The sequence below is a fragment of the Euprymna scolopes genome, chromosome 27, assembly GCF_053919585.1.
Source record: "Euprymna scolopes isolate OS-2025 chromosome 27, ASM5391958v1, whole genome shotgun sequence".
Taxonomy (NCBI): domain Eukaryota; kingdom Metazoa; phylum Mollusca; class Cephalopoda; order Sepiida; family Sepiolidae; genus Euprymna; species Euprymna scolopes.
In genome coordinates, this window is record NC_136508.1 from 67721474 (window position 1) to 67742974 (window position 21501).

The 21501-nt window shown below is 36.0% G+C and overlaps 1 protein-coding gene across 5 annotated transcripts in view; it reads left to right on the forward strand.

Annotated features, from left to right (window-relative positions):
- The window catches only part of LOC145248890 (beta-1,3-galactosyl-O-glycosyl-glycoprotein beta-1,6-N-acetylglucosaminyltransferase-like), a 207426-nt gene that overhangs the window by 180201 nt on the left and 5724 nt on the right, over positions 1-21501 (forward strand). For all 5 annotated transcript variants that reach the window (XM_080110658.1, XM_080110657.1, XM_080110659.1 and 2 more), the window contains exon 3: positions 11213-11439. In XM_080110658.1, the coding sequence (XP_079966784.1) occupies positions 11213-11439 (227 nt within the window). The remainder of the gene's footprint in view (positions 1-11212; positions 11440-21501) is intronic.

A 21501-nucleotide genomic window follows, 5' to 3' on the forward strand; every position in this document is an offset into this window, starting at 1 on the left:
ATAACGCATTTTCTTAAACAGCTGTGTGGGCCGCTATTGAAATGTTCAATTATAATCCAGAAAACGATGTCACTTTCGTCCAGTACTATAGACGATATGAAGATATTTTTATACCGGATTGTAGTACCTGGTCAGACACGAAAAAATTTAGGCTTTTTCTAAGGAAATTGGGAACAAAATTACAAAGTTTGTGAATTTTATTCTCCCAAAAAATACCAGTGAGTTGAGCTTCCAAGAAACATTTACGCTACTTACAGAACTGTTTTCTGCAAAAACGTCTCTTTTCCATAGGCGATATAAATGTATGAATGTTACTAGAAGAGAGGAAGACGACTACACTACTTATGCAAGTATAAAGAACAAGCATTGCGACGATTTAAAACTAGAGAAATTATCAGCAGATAATTTTAAATGTTTAATATTTGTGCAAGGGCTGGTCTTAAATAAAGACGCTGAAACCAGGCGTTGTGTTTTAAACGAACCGAATTTAAAACTACAAAACTTAGCGGAAGACTGTGAACGGTTTATTGCGTTGAAACAAGACAGTCGTGACATAGAGAAAAGCAGAGTGTCCCATATCAAAAAGATCCATCAAAAGAAAAATTCGACTTCAAAATATAACCAGAGAAAGAAACAGGGAAATGTTCCACCTGGACCATGTTGGAGGTGTGGAAATAAACATTGGTACAATGAGTGTCACTACAAATTCAAACAATGTAACAACTGCCACTAGAAAGGGCATAAAGCATCGCATTGTAGAAAAAAAATCTGGTAGAAAGACATCCATTAAACTTATGAAAATTGAACCTGAGGAACAAAATATCCGGAAATATGTACAGGTAAAAATGTTTAAAAAGAAAGTAAGGCTACAGCTTGATACTGGGTCTGACATTTCCATTATTAATGCACATACATCATATAAAACGGCGAGAAGCGTCAGTGGCGAAAAAAATACCTTCGAAGTAGCATTATTGACGAATATTTTTTCCCAGAACTGGGCCGAAACAGCAAGAATTTTTGTCATGCAAAAATTTAACTATAGTGAAAATTGGGTGTGACTGCAGACACGGAGGTGGGCTGCATGTGCGAACTCGAAACCCGAGCGATGGGAGACGAGAAGGCGACGAATCAGCAGGTTCGATTCCGCATTAATTTGCATAAATGAAATAATATAAGGCCGGGAGTTAAGATGTTTGAGAGAATCGAGCCGTTGAGATCTCGAGAACCCGATGGAACCTGGTGAGAGCGGAGAGTGTCGCTGAGAATCGAGTCCAGGTTTTTTTTTTCGATTAGAAGCTATTTCGGCTTTAAATATGGAGCCAATGCGGCTGAAATGAAATGGTAAATTTTAAATGATTCGCGTCGAACCTGAAAAATTAAAAAGCGTTGTCGACGAGAGAACTGAATGAGTCGTGTCAAACTGCGAATGTTGAAGATATGAAGGGAGTCGGACTTTTTTTTGTCTTTTTGTTTGTTAATTCCAGTTGGATTCGTTGGATTTCTTTAACTATCGTCCCCAAATGAACGTGTTGGAATGCAGTTCGGTCTACTTGTTTGTAGTAAAGTCGTCGTTTTTAAACGTGGAATTTGGAATGAAATTCGCTTATATTTGTTAAAAAAAAAAGTCGTTGCTGTTAACAGAACTTAAAGATTCGATTCGGACCACCTGTGCGTATTAAAGTCGTCGTTTTTTCAACGAGGAATTTAGAGGGAAATCCTGTTGTGTTGAAAAGAAAAAAGTTATCGTTTTCAAACGAAAAATATTTTACTCGAGTACAATTCGAGTCGGATTTTATTGTGTTTGAAAAAAGTCATCGTTGTTAAAAGAACTTGAAATGCGATTCGAATGACTTGTATGCATCAAATTCGCTTTTTAACAAGGAATTTATAATGAAGTCCTATTATGTTAAAAAGAAAAGGTGTCGTTTTTAAACGACTTTCATTTTTAATGAAAGTGCAATTCGAGTCGGATTTTATTGCGTTTGTAAAAAGTCGTCGCTGTTAAAAGAACTTAAAATGTGATTCGGACGACTTGTATGTATTTAAAAGTTTTTTTTAAATACGGAATTTAACATGAAATCGTGTCGTGCTGAAAAGGAGAAAAAAGGAGTCGTTTTTGAATAATAGTTATTTTGGTGAGAGTACAATTCAAGTTGATTTTGTTTTTGAAGAAAAAGTAGTCGCTGTTAAAAAAAATACAATGCGATTGAGTCAACTTGTATGTAAAGTCGTTTTTAAATGAGAAATTTAAAAATTCATTTCTGTGTCTAGCCGTGTAGCCCCACTTTTGCTAAGTAGTATCTGTCTTTGTCGGAGAGTAGTGAGAGCTAGGTGTGTCTAGCGGAGTAGTAAGAGCTAGGTGTGTCTAGCAAAGTGTGGAGGGCTATGTGTGTCTAGCGGAGTGTGGAGGGCTAGCTGTGTCTAGCAAAGACGGATGCTACTTCCCTACCCAGTTTATGATCATGAGATCAGGGAGCGTGTAGTGAAAATTGAATGTGACTTCAGTCACGGAGGTGGGCTACATGTGCGAACTCGAAACCCGAGCGATGGGAGACGAGAAGGCGACGAATCAGCAGGTTCGATTGCGCATTAATTTGCATAAATGAGATAATATAAGGTTGGGAGTTAAGATGTTTGAGAGAGTCGAGCCGTTGAGTTCTCGAGAACCGGATGGAACCTGGTTAGAGTGGAGAGTGTCGCTGAGAATCGAGTCCACGTTTTTTTGGGGTTTTTTTTTCGATTAGACTAACAACCTCTTTGGAACTGATTTGTTCGAAAAGATTAGACTATGGGATCTGCCTTTAAGCTAATTTTGCCAAAAGGTTGAGGAGGAGGCAGAAAAACTTAAGAGGGAGTTAAAATATATTTTTCCCAGACGTATTTCCAGGCGGTTTGGGAGGGTGTACAAAAGCGGTAGCAACATTTGACGTAAAAGTAAATGAACAGCCAGTGTTAGAAAGAAAAGAAATGTTCCATACGCCGCTATAGAACAGATAGACGGTGAATTAGAAAGACTCGAAAACATGGGTGTCATCGGAAAAACTGATCACAGTGAGTGGGCTGCACCAACGGTTTACATAAAAAAGAAGAGTAAATTCGGGTTTGCGCCGATTTCGCGACAGGCTTAAACAGGGCATTACAAGATCACCATTATCCTCTTCCAAGCCCTGAAGAGATATTTGCGAAACTGAGTGGAGGGAAATATTTTTCTAAAATCGACCTCAGTGACGCGTACTTACAAGTTCCAGTCGATGAGGAGTGTTCAAAGCTGCTATGTATTAATACCCATGAGGGATTGTACAAGTTTAACAGACTTCCTTTTGGGGTCAAAGTCGCCCCTGCGATTTTTCAACAAATTATGGACATTATGTTAAATGGGTTGGATTTCTCAGTAGGGTACCTGGATGATGTGTTAATGAAAAGCGCTAGCAAAGAACAATACAGAGCTCGTGTAAACGATCCAGGATTATGGATTTAAAGTAAAACAGGAAAAATGTACATTTTTCATGGAGAAAATAAATACTTGGGACAAATCATCGATAAACATGGAAGAAGGCCGGATCCAGATAGATCGAGTGCAATAATGAATATGCCTGCTCCAGAAAATATTGCGCCTTTGCAAAGTTTCTTGGGTTTGGCAAATTACTATAATGTATTCGTGCCAAATATGCATAAACTAAGGTCGCCTTTAAATGAACTGTTAAGGAAAGACAAAAATGGGGCTGGACGCAAGAGTGCGAAGAAGCATTTTGGGAAATTAACGAGACTTTAACGTCTGACTTGTTTCTGGCATTATAATCCCAAGTGTGAAATTATAGTTGCAAGCGATGCCAGCTGCTATGGCATGGGAGCATGCATTTTACACGAAATCGATGATGGAAAAGTGAAACCCATAGCACATTCATCCCGATCACTTTTGCCAGCCGAAAAGAACTACTCACAAATTGAAAAAGAGGCGCTAAGCATTATATCGCGGTAAAGAAATTTCATCGTTTCCTGCACGGTAGGCCATTTCTGTTACAAACCACAAACCATTATTAACGATTTTCGGATCGAAAAAGGGATAACCACAACATACGGCGAATAGACTCCAAAGATGGGGTACCATACTTCTGAATTACAATTTTCAAATGGAGTATGTACCATCTAAAAACTTTGGTTATGCAGACTGGTTATCGAGGTTAATACCTAAGCAGGCAGAACCATTGGACGATATGGTAATAGCACCATTCAAGCGGAAGTTGAAGTAAAAAATACGTTATGGAACACAATAAGAGAACTTCCAGTAACGCTTGATGAGATTAAGGGTAAGGCAGAGGCGGACGAATTTATTATACGCACGAAAGAAAGGATCAACAATAACGAACTGGATGAAGAGATTTATTCAATTTGCGATAACGTCCTGTTATATAGCGACAGGGTTGTAATTCCTGCGACATTACAGAAAAGAATGCTCAAGGAATTCCATGTAGGACATCCAGGTATATCAAGATGAAATATCCTTATGCGCTCTTCCGTTTATCGGCTAAACATGGATAAGGATATAGAAGGAAAAATCAGAGAGTGTAGAGGATGCGCATTAGCTATGAAAGCTTCTCCGACTCAATTCGGATCGTGGGCAAAACCGGGCTGACCTTGGTCTAGGATCCATTTAGATTTTGCAGGACCGCTAGATGTGTTCTACTATCTCATTGTTGTAGACAGCCTATCCAAATGGTCGGAAGTATTAAAATGTAAGAATCCCACATCCGAGGAAACTATCAACTTCCTGTATGAACTATTCGCAAGGTTTGGAGTAGTAGACTGCATTGTTACAGATAATGGAACGCAATTTACGTCTACCGAATTTTAATATATTTGCGAGGATCATCTAATCGAGCATATAACCATTCCGCCATACCACCCAAGAAGTAATGGACAAGCAGAGAAATTCGTTGACATATTCAAGAGAGCGCTGAAAAAAGCTAGTGGGTCGCCGACGGATAAGTCAATCCAACAGTTTTTACAAGTCTATAGAATCACTTCGAATGCAAACATTGAAATGTCGAAGACACCTGCTGAGGTTATATTCGGACGCAAGGTTAGATCGATTTTTCACAAGTTGTTACCAAACCAGGATAGGCCAAACCTAAAAAAAAAAAAAGATAACAAAAAAAAACGGTATAAAGTGGTGAAAGAGTCTTCTACAAGATTCATAAAATAAGACTTTCTGGGAGTCCGGCATTGTTGAGAAACAAATAGGCAACATGGTGTACATGATTAAGTGACTAGACTTCGTGCACGTCACACTAACCAAATTCGGAAAACAGTGAGGTGACCAGATTGCCCGAGAAGGACATCATGGACACAGGGTTTGATACTTTTCAGGTCCCCATGCCAGAGAGAGCTCCGGAGAACAGAAGATCAAACAGAAAACGGAAATCAACAGAATTGATTAGGGCGAACCCCAAGCAAAAACATTATTAATCCCAGACGGGATATTTTCAAGGGGGGTGTTGTACCGGCCTTCCTTGAACAGAGGAATTTACACCGATTAGTACTATAAATAGCGCTAGTAATTCCAACACCGGTGAGAGAGATGCGACTACACTTCAACTGCTAGCCGAGTGCCCAGCAGATATACACGTTTCCTATCTTTGTACATTATTCTTAATACACTTGTTCCTTAACCGAATCTCAACTTGATTGTTCTTATTTTCAGTGTTGTTCCACGACACAACAGAAACTGTAATTTCTAAATTTATTTTGTATGAAACAGATGTGTATTTGTTATTAGAAACTGTAATTTCTAAATTAATTTTAACGGAACAAAATTTTTAATAGAAACTGTAATTAAATTGTTTTTGACGGAACATATATGTATATTTATTGATAGAAACTGTAATCCAGGAATTAATTTTGACGAAGCATATATGTTTATTTGTTTATATAAACTATAATCCCGGAATTAATTTTGACGAACATATATGTATATTTGTAAATAAATTATTTGGATTAAACATACATGCATATTTGCGAATAGAAACTGTAGTTTTGTAATTTTCTTGATGAAGGAGATATGTATATTTGTTAATAGAAACTGTAATTTATAAACTTGATTTGATAAAAACATATATCTTTCCTGTAGTCTTTTAGTTTTACTGGATTCCAGAACAAGAATTCATATAGTCTCGCGGAGTGTCTAGTTTCGTGTTTTTACTTGATGTAACATCATCTGAGAAGGTGCAATATTCTTCGTAAAAGACAGTGTTGGTTGGCCATAACAGGTAGATCTTATTTGTGCTTTTGGTACTATGTGATTTGGAATATTTAGTCAGGGTTTACTTGTAGTGAAAACTCTCCTCATAGCAGGTTGTTCTGACAAAACCATGTACAGAAAGACCTTAAACACTTGAGGATAGTGTCTAGTAGGCATTCAAGTTACTTTTTTAAATTTTCTTATCAGTTCGTCCGGGATGGGAATGGGACATCCTACTAAATGCCAAACATTCATACACTAACTTAGATAGTCTAGCCGAGAGATCTTTTTTAAGATTGAGACTGTCCCATTAAGTGCAATTGTTTGGATCTCTCTAGCACTTGGTTCACCAGGTATATTTACTAGATATTTTCGAAAACGCTTTTCATTAGTTCGCTTGCTTCTACAAGGTAGCCAACTTAAAAGTAGCCCAGAAAATGTAGTAGAGAGGAGGAACATTCTTTTATTTTTTTAATTACCTTTAATGTTATATAAGATGCTGGAAGTGCTCCCCGTTGACATCTATGCATTTCTGGACACATTCGACAACGTTTAGAGATACTGCATGTAGATATTCTCTGGTGATTCTCCAGATAGCATTGGTAATGTTCTTCTTTAGTTGGTAAAGATTGTGAAGATTATTTGCATAAACTTTTTGTTTTAAAGTCTCCCAAAGATAAAAATCACATGATGGAGACGTCCGGGGAACGTGGTGGCCATAACCCTTTGCTTATTGTTCTCTCTTCTGTAAACATGTCATGAACTCATGTCAGTGATCAGTAAGACGCGTGGCATTGCATTTTGTCTTGTGTCAGTTGGTCGTTAAGAGAGGTAGGGCTACTTTTTAGTGGGCCGCTAATCTGAACAATCTTGGTTAGAGAAAGGAGAGATCGGGATACTTTTAAGTGAATTACTAGAACGGTAGATATCTTCCTAAGATTTCAGGGTTATTTTCTTTTTCATGCCATGCATAAGACCCCGACATTTCGCCATCATCTCCCTCTCATCTCTGCCCAACCCAGCATCACCGGGGACACCAACTTTCTACATCACGCGACAACAACTGTAATTCATTTATCAGTATATATTATATTCAGTGAATTTGATGCTTGTCCTTTTTTTTTTCATTTAATTAACGAAAGAAATATGATCGATAAATATTTGGTGGTACATGTCACTTAAACGATAATGCTGACTTCGATATAATGTATAGAATCACGTATGCTCAACAATAATCCTGGTGCTACCAGATCAGGCAGTCTGAAGATATTGCCTTCCTAAAGTCACCTAACATTGATGCTTTTTGTTTTTCTACTTCCTTTTGCAAAACTTAATTATGTTCTGCAAAGCCAAAAACAGAAATAACAACTCACTTCTCCCCCCCACCCCACTTTTCCCCCCATTTCCCCTTTCTCTTTCAATCTTCCCCACTTTCTGACTGGTTTCCTCACTTAAAATGTACTAAACATTAATATTGTAACCCTTTTCTCTTTCCCATTGCAAAATTCATTTATGTTCTGCGAGGCAGGGAACAAAAACGAAAACATCCACTATAATACAAATAAACCAAAACGCTACAAACTAGCGATTGAAGATACAAGAACCTTGAAGAATAAAAACCTTCTACAAAATAACTGAATTCGGCATGAAGTAACCAGAAAAGGTTGATATGCCGTAAAACAAAATAACCAAACCAAATCAACAATAATCATAATTAATTAATAATTGTTTTGTTTTTTAATCTGGAAATACAATAAAAAGATTTTATCATGATTCGTGTTGCAATATTTTTTAACTGTAATGGGATAATTATTTATTTTCAATTTTTTAAAATACAATAAAAAAGGAAAAACTTTTGCTCAAGGTTGAACATGGGGAAAGGGAGGGAGCCGAATCTCTACATTTAGCATACCTAGACCGCCTTCAGAAGGATGGAGATAACAGATATCACGACAGAACACAGGGGCCCTTCCAAGCCATAAGAAATTCAAAAGAACCCTCTGCAAATATAGCAGAGTATCTGAGGGAATAAGAAGGACTGAGAGACGATAAAGATCGGATAGATGTGAGAGTTACGCACCTCTGCTCTCCCCTTTAATGAAAGGTTTCTACTGATTCACAGCGCAGCTGCGGACCGTACCGCTTTCAGAACCTCCGACCAATTTTTCTCCAGCTGAAGATCAGGACCAAACCAGACGCCGAGTATCTTGCAAGGCCCGTCGCTCCAACTAAAGGGTCCCAGAAAGAAGACACCCCTCCAGGCACCGATGCACAAACCCGAAGACTTGTCACAGTTAATTTTGGCCCCTGTTACCGTTTCATGCAATTTGATTTCTACACCGACAACACTAGTCTCAACATTGCTCGTTACAAGGACTGTTACATCGTCGGCATAGGCAGAGTACTTCATCTGGGCATCCGCATCTGGCGAAGTGATTCTGAGTAGGACCAGATTCACCCTTATTTTGCACAGGAAGGGTTCAAGCGCAAGCACGTATAGAATTGGTGATAATGGGCAACCCTGACGAATGGAACGTGATAAGTTGAAGGGTCTCTATCTCTTCCCATTCACTTCTACCATCACCGTGGGGTTAGCATAGAGAAGATGAATCCATGAGCGAAATTGCGGGCCAAAACCGGCCGCCGACAAAACAGCCTCCAAGTACTGATGGTCAACCCTATCGAAGGCTTTGGACTGATCTAAATTGATTAGCGCGGCCTCAGTGTCGACTTTTTCTATCATCAAGCGTATCGTGTGCAAGTTATCCTGGATTGTCCTGCCCTTCACGGCACAAGTTTGCTCGGGGCTAATTAGACTAGCCAGGACAAGCTGCAATGGTTTGCGAGAATCTTGGCCAAAGTCTTTAACTCAGCGTAAAGTTTCGTTAAGGGCCGATAGTTATCTACCCCATCCCCACCATCTTTTTTTTTTGCGAACAAGCTTTACGACACCCATGGTAAAGTACTTGGGGATTCAGCTCTTCCTAAACGATGAGTTAAATAAAACCGTCAACACGAGAACAAAGACGTGCGACAACCTCTAATACACTTCGTAGGGCAGACTATCAATCCCCGGAGACTTATTAAGGCAGACCCACTGTAAGGCTTAAATAACTTCATCCTCCATTATGCCACCTTCGCACCTAGCTACTTCGGTCGTCCAAAGTCAGCCAAATAGGGGTCGAACTGTTCTAATGACAGACCGGGTTCCATGGAAAAGAGCTCCTGGAAATTAGACCTAAACGCCTCCAGTACATCTTTGTTTGTGGTCACAGTATGCCCATCCGGCAATGTGACACATGCGATGTGCTGATCAGCAGCTTGTCTCAATTCCTCTGTACGCAGTTCAGCGGCCATGTTTGTTGCTTCATTGGACATTCTTTTTAACCTAGTCCTAATCGCTAAAGCTTGTTGCTCCTTTTTAGTAAGGAAGGAAAGTTGAGTCTTAATTATATTAACGCAAGCACTAGCCCCCTACTCCACCGCTCGATCTAATCTAGACTCTAGTGTCGCTTTAACTGCCCTAGATTCTAGATTGAGTCGTTTGCTAAAACTGGTAGAAACGGACTAGATGGATTCCTTAATTTTTACCCACCACCTATTCCAATGATTGCTCTCGTCAATACCCGCTTCAGAGATAGTAATAGTTCGTCACATTAGCCCTCCACGTCGAATAACGACGTGTTGAGCTTCCAATAACCGGCTAATCTAGGCTTAGGTCTATCTAAATTTACCCGAACACGAACAATTCTGTGATCCGAGGAAACTATATTGTGAAAACTTGGACAATTCAATACTTCTACATCGACTCGCCTAACTAAGAACCGGTCGATATAACTCAAGCGTTGTATCTGATCAGAGCCACGTCTACCTGTCCAAGTCCACACTAAGTCACGGGGCTTTCATTTCGGAATTTGTCGATAAGATCATACTAACCACAAATTCATGAAACAAAAGTGCATCGCGATCTCTGTTAATACCCCTAGACGGTAACCCAAAACGATCTAACTCGGGATCCAGGGCCACGTTCCAGTCTCCCGCAAAGATAACCCGTTCGAGACGTATCCCTGAACTGCTCAATTCGCCGAAAAAAGGCAGAAAACATGCTGAATACAATATGGTCGTCCTCAAGTCCAATGTAAACAAGTTCTTGATGAGTGGTTCCCCTTAAGTAATCCAATTTACCAAATTTCTACTACTAACGATTACTACGATATTGTCCCATTAACTACTGTACACTCTTTAACCCTTATCCTCTAGTGGACTCCGGGCCTTGATAAGTGGCAACTCCTTTGAAAAAGAAATTCAAGCATTATTTGTAATTTAAAAAAGTAAATTTTACGGATTTATTAAGGACTACCATAACCATAAATTAAAATATGAAACCAACATTTTGGTAATTTTTTTTTTTACATTTTTGTATGTTTTAAAATTGACGAAACACTTATAAGGTGTTTCCATTATTTAGTGCATTTGTGATTACAATAAACGAACATGTTGTGTTATGTTGATTAATCGGACTATTATTCTCAATTATTCTTATTCGCGTGTGTATCGATCATCTGTTTCGTAAAACATTTTTTTGCCAATATTAACAACTAGTATAGATATCCCAAAAAATTGAGTCATATGAAAGCCTTTAAAAATATCTTAGTGACCCCTGAAGATTGAACCTTCTTTATGATCTACGGACCCACCCTGAAACCCATGGTTTGAATTCTTGTAATGCAGAGTCAACTGTCTTTTCCTTAGTAGAGAAAAAGAAGCATGTTTTCAACACCCGAAGAAGGTCGCAGGTTGCAGCGACCGAAACGTTGTGCTAATAACACCTAAGATGAGAATAATAGTCCGATTAATCAACATAACACAAACATTTACATCTCATCTCAAAAATTCAGAATTGCATGTTGTTTTTTGTTTTTGTTTTTTGTTTTATGTGTTAAAAGTTGATGACTGTTTTTTTGTAAATTGCAGGGCCAATACCGTTCGGTGGCGTGCAGCGGGTCGACCGCCACATAATATTCGCCCAACGAAAGGTGCTGTCCATGTGATTGTGCAAAGAGGGTTTGTAGATTATGTTCTTCATTCGGCCATTGCGAAAGATTTTCTCAATTGGGTGAAAAAAGTGGATATACCTGACGAGACCTTCTTTTCAACACTCAATCACAATTCCAATCTTAAAGTACCCGGATCATACCTTGGTAACTGTTTCACTTATATTATTCCATTCTTCTTTTCTTTTTCTTTTTTTTTTTTTTTTTTTTTTTTAGAGACTTCAAAAGTCAGGATTCACATCGTCCCGAATGTTTTCGATTTACATTTACGGAACAAACCGGAAATTGCCAATGCGCACATCCGGAGGACAAATGTTTTGTTGTGTTTTTTTTTTGTTGCTCTTTTTTGTTTGTTTGTTTGTTTGTTTGTTTGTTTGTTTGTTTTATTTGTGTGTTTTGTTTGTTTGTTTGTTTGTTTTTGTGTTTTTCTGGTTTTGTTTTTTGAATAACGAAAGAAATTTCTTGGTGAAAAAAAATTTTAACACAGATAAAAAGAAAGTCTCTTAGAAGAATAAATAAAGTTAAAAGCATTCTAAATATTTATCAAATAAATTCTTTTACTGGTTCGAAAAACATTCTTTATCCTTCGTGGACTGGTGAAGTCTGTGAGTTGAGTGGTATTAGATAGCTTTTGCTATTTACCGAGAAAAACATTCATATATTATCATCAGAGGTTTGTGGATATTCACAATATTAATGGCTTAGAATATTTAATTTCAGTGAAATAACAGTATTATATATATATATATATATATATATATATATATATATATATATATATACTAGCAATGGGTACCCGGCGTTGCCCGGGTGTTTGGAGGTGTATGCTGAGCAAAAAAAAAAAAAGTGGTAGTAGGAAGGCAGGTTCAAACCCGTACCGCAAAGGAGGAAAAGAACGGGGTAAAACCTAACGGAAGCGAGATTTTTTTTTTAAATTAAGGCTAGACAATCTAAAGGAGAGGATACCTTTCAAAAATATCGACGAAAAAAGTGACCCCCGCCCCTGCAGAAAAAGTGCCTAGTTGAAGGGGAAGATATTAATGTTTTTAGCCAATTTTTCGATATTTGTCGTATGAAAGATCGAACTTTAAAAAGATACTAATCTTGGTAAAATCCGTCGCCTCTATTGAAAGTTTAAGGCAGACATGCAAACAGACATACATACATACATACATTTATATATTGGTAACTAAGAATTTTCGACACAAATTAATGAAAAAGCTTGCCCTATCTCTGAATATCCTTTATGCTGAGTAATTTGGAAGAGACCGCAGAGGTCAGTTTTTTTAACTTTGACCCCTATTATGACCCCTTAAAATTTATAATTTTGGGCTCAAATCAAGTTATTAAGTTAGATCCATGTCCAAGGAATCTATATCTAAAATCTCAAGTGCGTAGACCCAAAATTATCGGAGGAGTTTGGTAGAGCTCTCAAAGGTCAAATCGTTGAACTTTGACCGTTTAATCGCCAAATTTCTGGCTAAAAACCGATCACATCAATTTTCCCAAATCTCAGTAATCTGTAGATCAAATTTCGAGTCTGTAGACTAAAAATTGACAGAGTTATTGCGTAGGGAAATGTACACAGACACGTTCACTTATATATATATATATATATATATATATATATATATATATATATATATATATGCCGCTCCCCATTTTGGGGGTACCAAATTGATCAAAGGGAAAATTATTCCCAACTCACATTTGGGTAACAATGCACTTCCGTATAAATAATTGAATTTATTCAAAAAAGTATCGCTAACAAAATAAATAACAAAATAATAAACAACATCTCTCTCTCTCTCTCTCTCTCTCTCTATATATATATATATATATATATATATATATATATATATATATATATATATATATATATATATATATCCTCTTTGATCCTTAGAAACCACACCGGGCTTCGTGTTTATACTTTATTTTTATTTTGTCTTTGGTGCAATTCTAAAAACTTTGTGTTTTCACAGGCTACATCATTCTTCATAATCTACATATAAAATAGTTGTTGTGAATAATTATTTCTCGCGTCAATAAAACGTATGTCATTTAGTTTAAATATTTAATTGGGAAGAAATGTATTCTTTTTATTAAATGCGTTTTTCAACATTTTTCCTTTCTTGCACAAAAAAGATTACTATAAATACAAAAAACAGTAATAGGGTTCCACCCCAAAATGTCTAAAGAATATACATGTAAAATTTGTCAATTCTGAGTTCATACATTATGTATTTATCTGACTCGAAAAAATGGAGTAGGTATTAGTTTTCTATGTAATTTTGAACGCCGAGTCCACGAAAGGTTAAATTTATTTTTAACACGAAATGGGGGCTAGTAATTGACCTTAAGCATGAGTTAGGGAACAAAAAAATGGGAAAAAGTTATTTTATTTAATGTCGGTACTAATTCCCTGTTCAGCAATGGTTCGGTCATTTCTGGTCTGTTTTGCAATTCGTAATCAGAAATATCCGGGTCGATACGAGGGGCGTGCAATAAGTCATGCCCCTGACCCACTTCCCATAGTAGTAGAGCAACGAAACTTTGCACAGTTAGTAGTCTTTCTCTACATAGGAACCCCCCAGAGTTATGCCTTTCTTCCATCATTTGATGCAGCTCTGGAAACCGTTTTTGTAGAACACCCCAGGTTGGTCCTCCAACCAAGACGTGACTTCAGAAATCAAGGCTGCATCATCTGGGAAACGCTTTCCTTTCAAAAACAACTTCATGGCTAGAAAGAGGTGAAAGTCAGAGGGTGCAAGGTCAGGAGAGTACCCCGTACTCTCCTGACCTTGCACCCTCTGACTCTGATGCTTTCTGATGGGAATAATTTCATAACACGCCCGTGCTTCTGATCTGACGACATGCGACTTGTGGACCGGAGCGTTTTCCTGCAGGAGGAGAGTTTCTTTGCTGATCTTACCCCGCCTCTTGATTTTGATAGCTTCCCTTAATTTCCTCAAAAGTGAAGCATAATAGGCTCCTGTAATTGTAAATCTGTCATCACTACTCCGTCCTGATCCCAGAAGACTGTGAGCATGACCTTGCCAGCGGAGGGCTGCATCCTTACCTTCTTTGGAGGTGGTGAGTCTAAGTGCTTCCACTGCATTGACTGGGCTTTGGTCTGGATCATAGTGATGGACCCAGGTTTCATCCTGTGTAATCAGTCTTATGAAAAACTTTGACTCGTCTTCTTGGCACATCTCCAAATTCATCCTCGAGCACTCGACGCGTTCTCGCTTCTGGAATGGTGTGAGCCACCTGGGAATCCATCTGGCAGACACCTTATGCATATGCAAATGGTCATGGATGATAGTTTCCACAGACCCTGTACTAATCTTGACATCTTGGGCTATTTGGCGAATAGTAATGCCGATCTTCCAAAATGGCAGCCTCAACTTTACGGACAGATGCCTCATAAATGGCAGAAGGGGAGGCGACCAGGTCTGGGAGCTGTTTCCACAGACTTCCGGTCATGTTTGAATTCACGATGCCAGCGTTCTACAAGATCATATGATGGGGCATTATCACCATAAGTTTCTTTCATTTCATCAAAAGTCTCCTGTGGTGTGCGTCCTTTCAAATACAAAACAGGATCACTGCTCGATATTCAACAGGCTCCATTTCATACCTGACTCAGTTCAAACACATGTAAAACAGAAATCACAATTACTTCAGAGCTGTAATTTGCCACATAACCCGTAGAGATATAAATCATTGCACATGCAAAATTTCAACTAGATCAGACAAATGAAAGTGGGTCAGGGGCATTACTTATTTCACGCCCCTCGTACATTCCCCCTCTCTCCCTCCCTCTCTCTCTCTCTCTCTCTCTCTCTCTCTCTCTCTCTCGCACACACACATACACGCACACACATTCACATACATACATTCATGGATATTAATTGGTTCAACAAATCTCTTAATTACCTCATCCATTGATGTTAACCTTCTCTCTCTCTCTCTCTCTCTCTATATATATATATATATATATATATATATATATATATATATGTGTGTGTGTGTGTGTGTGTGTGTGTGTGTCTATCGATCTATCCATCTATCTCTCCGCCCTACTCTTCTATACATTCTCTGCCTATTTCTTAATCTCTCTTCCACTCTTATCACCTCTTTCTCTTTTCCACTGCATATTTTAACTCTTTTACCTCAAATACACCCTCTCTACTTTCACTATCTCTTATCCATCTCTCCCTCTCACTTTCCTTTACATTCACATTCTCTCTACACCATAATCATTCTTTCTTACTCTTTCTTTCCACCGTTTTTTAACTATCTCTCTCTCTCTCTATCTCTATCTCCCCCTCTCTCTCTCTTCATCTTTATTTCTTTATTGTTCAAGACTCTAGTCTCTCTCTCTCTCTCTCTCTCTCTCTCTCTCTCTCTCTCTCTCTCTTCCTCGCTTTCCACTTTCCACTTCCCCATAACTATCTTTCTCTTCATCATTCTCCATCTTTATTTCTCTGTTGTTCAACACCCTCGTCTCTTTCTCTTTCTCTCTCTTTCTCTCTTTAAACCTCCTCTTAATTATATTTCTCTTCATCTACCCATTATTCTCCATCTTCAGTTCTCTCTTGTTCAGCATCATAGTCCCTCTCCAGACTACTTTTTTCTCTTTCTCTCTCTTCTTGCATTCTCTCTCTCTTTTTTTCTTGCATTCTCTCTTGCTTCCTAGGAAGAATTTTTTATTTTATTATATTTTTTAATAATTTTTCGCAGTCGCTTATTCTTTGTTTTTCATGGGGTTTCTAGACATTCTATTTTTCTTAGTTACCGGATACCTTCTTTATTCGAAAGAACAAAAACCTGTTGCCAGCTACTTGTTTTATTCCAAGTGGTCACGTGGTCCCTTCCCTTCAAAGATCGAAAAAAACTCATCCTCTATCCGACCCATTTACTTAGTTTTAAGTGGTTGCATTCCTTTTTTTTTTCTTTTTTTCTTTTTTTTTTTTTCAATTCCCCTCCTCCAACTGAATCTCTATTTTTGTACTTTCTGCATACTATCTGTTTCAGCTGGCCATAAGAAAACGCTTCTCTCCAAATGATTGCATACGCACTTTTTAATTTAATTTCGCAAGCATCCCAAGTGACTCTTCTTTTGTAAAATTACCAGTGCAAAAGTGTTTGCCGATTTAAATTTTCATCTTAACACTGAAAACTGTGTTTTTGAACATCTTTATTCATGACACCAACAACCTTTGCTTTCTATAACTTGACTCCGTCTGGCAACGAGCTTATAAATGACTCGCTTTTTAAATTCTTTAGGTTTTGAAGTTAAATATGACTCTTATTTGTGTTCGAGCTCCTCTTGTTATGTTCATCAGCAGCTGTCTAAGTTGTTTTGTAATCCTCAAAATAAGGCATCTATGTCCGCAGAATATCCAGGATCGGGCAGAATTTCTCAACAAAATTCTCCGGGGTGATCTTTGATCAATAAGTTTGTCGAAGATTAGCATGATTAAAGATTACTCATGTTCTGTTGACTAAAGACAGTTCCTTTCGGATCAACATGGATGCGAATATTGCAGAGAAATATGAAAAATTCTTTGATTATCAGAAAGAAAGTGTCATAAATTAATTATGGTGACATCCAAATCAATTAATAAAAATAAATTATAATGATTTTAAATTCTCCTTTCTGCAAACCGACAAAAAACCTCTGTAACGACTTTACATACAGTGTATCACAAAAGTGAGTGCACCCCCTCACGTTTCTTCAAATATTTAAGTGTAGCTCTTCATAAGACAACACTGTAAAAATGATTTTTTTTGGACACAATGAAGACGTAGTCTGTCTGAAGCATATATAGCAAAGTTAATTTATTTTCCCCTCAACATAACTAGAAATATAGCCATTAAAAGCTAAATCCCTGACAACAAAAGACTATTTTTCATTGTGTCAAAAAATGTGTTTATACCATGAAGAGATATACATAAATATTTGAAGAAATGTAAGGGGGTACTCACTTTTCTATACACTGTATATATATAAGTATATATATACATATATGTATATATATATATATACATATATTTATATACATATATGTATGTATATACATATATATATGTACATATATTTATATATATACATATATGTATATATATAAATATATGTACATATATATATGTATATACATACATATATGTATATAAATATATGTATATATATATATACATATATGTAAAATAAAAAAATAATAATCCAATACGCCCAATCATCTCTGGCATTGGCAGTGCCACCCATAAGATAGCACGAGCGATCACAAAACTCCTAACGCCATTATTGGGCACAATTAGCAATTCCCATATAAGAAACTCTGGCGACCTTCTTAATAAGATAAAAAACATAGATATGAAAAATAAAACCATGAATAGTCTCGATATAGAATCTTTATACACCAATATCCCTACCAAGAAATGTCTCAACCTTCTTTCAAAACACTTAAATAAAATAAAAATTAAATTACCTTTGCCGATAGATAATATAATTAAAATTATAAGTATATGCATTGACATGACATATTTCACATTCGATGGACTCTGCTATAAACAAAAATTTGGACTGCCCATGGGTAACCCTCTAAGTGGGGTTTTGACATGTCTATTTTTAGAATTCATCGAAACCGGACCCATGAAATATAAATTGCCCAAGGGTACCTTCTACTATAGATATATTGATGATATTTTAATTTTTCTCCCTATATCTTCCAAAATAGAGAATATCACTGATAAATTAAACAAGATTGAACCCACTATTAATTATACGTATGAAAGAGAAAATAACAACTCCATACCTTTTCTGGACATCAACATCATAAATAACAATGATCATCTAAGTTTTAAAGTCCATCGGAAAGTCACGAATAAAAATGATTACATACACTTTTACTCTCATCACGATGATAAAGTAAAAAGAGGTATTCTAATAGGATTTTTTCTTAGAGCCCTGAGAATATGTTGTGAAGAATACATCGTGGAAGAATTTGAGTATATCGAACGTACATTCATGAACTTGCAATACCCTCAACATTTTTTGGCAAATACAAAAAGAAAAGCACTAAAAATTTACCGAAACCGAGACCATTCCTTAAATAGCCAGATACACAACAGACAATTAACATTACCAACTAATAAAAACAACGACACAATATATAAGAACCTAAATAAGACAGGCATTCAAATAACAAAACTAAACTCTTTAACAATTAGGGATCTAACACGTAAAATTATAACTAACACCAACATTAACACCAAAGCCGGAATATATTCCATACCCTGCCTTGATTGTGGAAAAATATACGTAGGAGAAACTCAGCGTAATTTAAATAAAAGAATATATGAACACAAAAGAGATGTAAAAAACAACAATACACTCAACGTCATATTTTGTCATATCATGGAAAACGACCACCATTTTGATTTTAACAAAGCAACTTTCCTTAAACACATACATAACAGATCCACACGACGTTTAATTGAGTCAGCTATAATCTCCCATTCCAGCAAAATAATTAAGCAAAGAAAAGGTTTTTTCCACGTTGCTCCCTTTCTGTCGAAAATAATTATCAAAGAAAACAACTTAGACACCGGTTAAACGCGAAAAAAAAAAAAATTCGTAATTTCACTTAATTTTATTTTTTATTTTACTTATTTACTGTATTTTATCATTATCTATTTTTAGACTCCATTTTATCACCTCCTATTCTTATTTTTAGATACCATCTTTTAAGTTACTGCGCTATTTTATCCCAATTCAATTATTTCTAATTTAAAAAAAAAACAAAAAAAAAACGATTCTTTCGTAATCTCGTGTCATTTTATTTATTTAATCTATCACCGCTATATTTCCAAACACAATTTTTAATCTCTACGATATTTTATCTTTTAGACGTAATCCACTACACTAGTTTACTCTAATTAGTTCTTCTCTCATAAAATGTATATACATGTATATATGACATCTAATTTACATAAGGAAAACACGCTGCTCTCCCCCATCATTATATATAGCCCCAATCCTCCGACTCTCTCGCCAATGACCATCACTCTTGAAGAAGCCCGCATAAATCGAGCGAAACGTTGAGTATCCAGGTCCTTCCACCTCCATTTTATTTCATACATATATGTATATATATATACATATATGTATATATATATGTATATTTATATATATATGTATATATATATGTATATATGTATATATGTATATATATATGTATATATATGTATATATATGCATATATATGTATTTATAAGTATATGTATAGATATGTAAATATATGTATATATATGTATATATATGTATATATATGTATATATATGCATATGTTTATATATGTGTATATATATACATATATATATATATGTATATGTATATATTTATATATATATATGTATATATATATGTATATATATATGTATATATATGCATATATATTATATATATGTTATATATATTATATATACATATTATATATATATTATATATATTATATATATTATATATACATATTATATATATATTATATATATTATATATATATATCATATATTATATATATATCATATATTATATATATCATATATTATATATATATACCATATATGTATTATATATATTATATATATATTATATATATATTGTATATATATATAATATATATATTATATATATTATATATATTACAGTGATGATCATATTTATTGGCACGGTAAAATAAAAGTTAAATTTTGTCTAATAAATTCTAAAAAAGGGATTAAATTAAAGAAAATAACAAAGTATATTATGTATTTTTAACTGGCCTTTCCGATGCAGCAATCGGATTTTAGAAAAAATAAATAACAAAGGAACAACAAACATAATTGCAAAAAACCCTTGTTCAAAATTATTGGCACGATTTATTTAATAATCAATTGTATAGCCTTTGGCCTTGATTACCTTCCTCAGTCGCTTTTCATAGTTTACAACCAAGTTGTTGCACTCTTCAGTAGTAATTTTAGCCCACTCTTCCTGACAATAATCCTCCAATTGAATAAGATTCTTAGGCTTCCTTTGCATTACCCTCAATTTTAATGTTCTCCATAAATTTTCAATTGGATTAAGGTCTGGGCTTTGTGATGGCCACTCCAAAACATTAATATGATTGTCCTCAAGCCATTTCTTAGTCAGTTTAGCCGAATGCTTTGGGTCATTATCTTGCATGAACCACCAACGACGACCAAGTGAGAGCTCTTTAGCAGAGTCTTTCAGGTTTTCATCCAATATTTTAACATAATCTTCCTTTTTTATGCTACCTGTGACCTTAACAAGTCGCCCTGGTCCAGAGGCAGCAAAGGATCCCCAAAACATCAAACTGCCTCCACCGTGCTTCACTGTGGGTATGGTGTTCTTAGGCAGGAAAGCTTCGCCAGATTTTCTGTAAATATAAGACACTTTATTATGGCCAAATAACTCTATTTTCGTTTCGTCAGTCCATAGAACACGTTTCCAGAATGCAACATCTTTATCAATATGACGTTTTGCAAAGGCTAGCCTTGCTTTCAGGTGCATAGGCTTCAATAAGGGAGTCTTTCTCGGACGACATGCTTTTAAACCAGCTCTCTTCAAAACTCTACCAACTGTATGTCGAGATACATTCACGCCAGAGGTGCTCTGTTCATCAACAATCTCCCCAACAGAGATCCTTGGGTTTTGTTTTACTTGTCGAACAATTTTCCGTTCATCTCTTGGGGAAAGAATCCTTTTTCTCCCTCTACCCTCTAAACTCATAAGGTGGCCTTGTGATTTGAACTTGTTTATTATGGCTCTAACAGTGGATTTGGGAAGGTTTAGCTTATTTGAAATCTTATCATAGCCCTCCCCATTGGTATGGCATGCTACAACAAGCTTCCTGACGTCTTCGCTGTGTTCCTTAGTTTTAACCATGGCGATTGAAAATTATAATTTAGTCACTTATAATAGTTTAAATAAATCGCTATCTAAAAATTATCTGAAAAAAATTATTCACTGAATTAGCGTTAAACAAGCATAATATGGCTATAAAAAAGTTCAGAAAGCACGTAAACCGGAAATTGATTGATATTATACTGATACTAAAAGAAAGACAAAGCCGTGCCAATAATTTTGAACAAGGGTTTTTTGCAATTATGTTTGTTGTTCCTTTGTTATTTATTTTT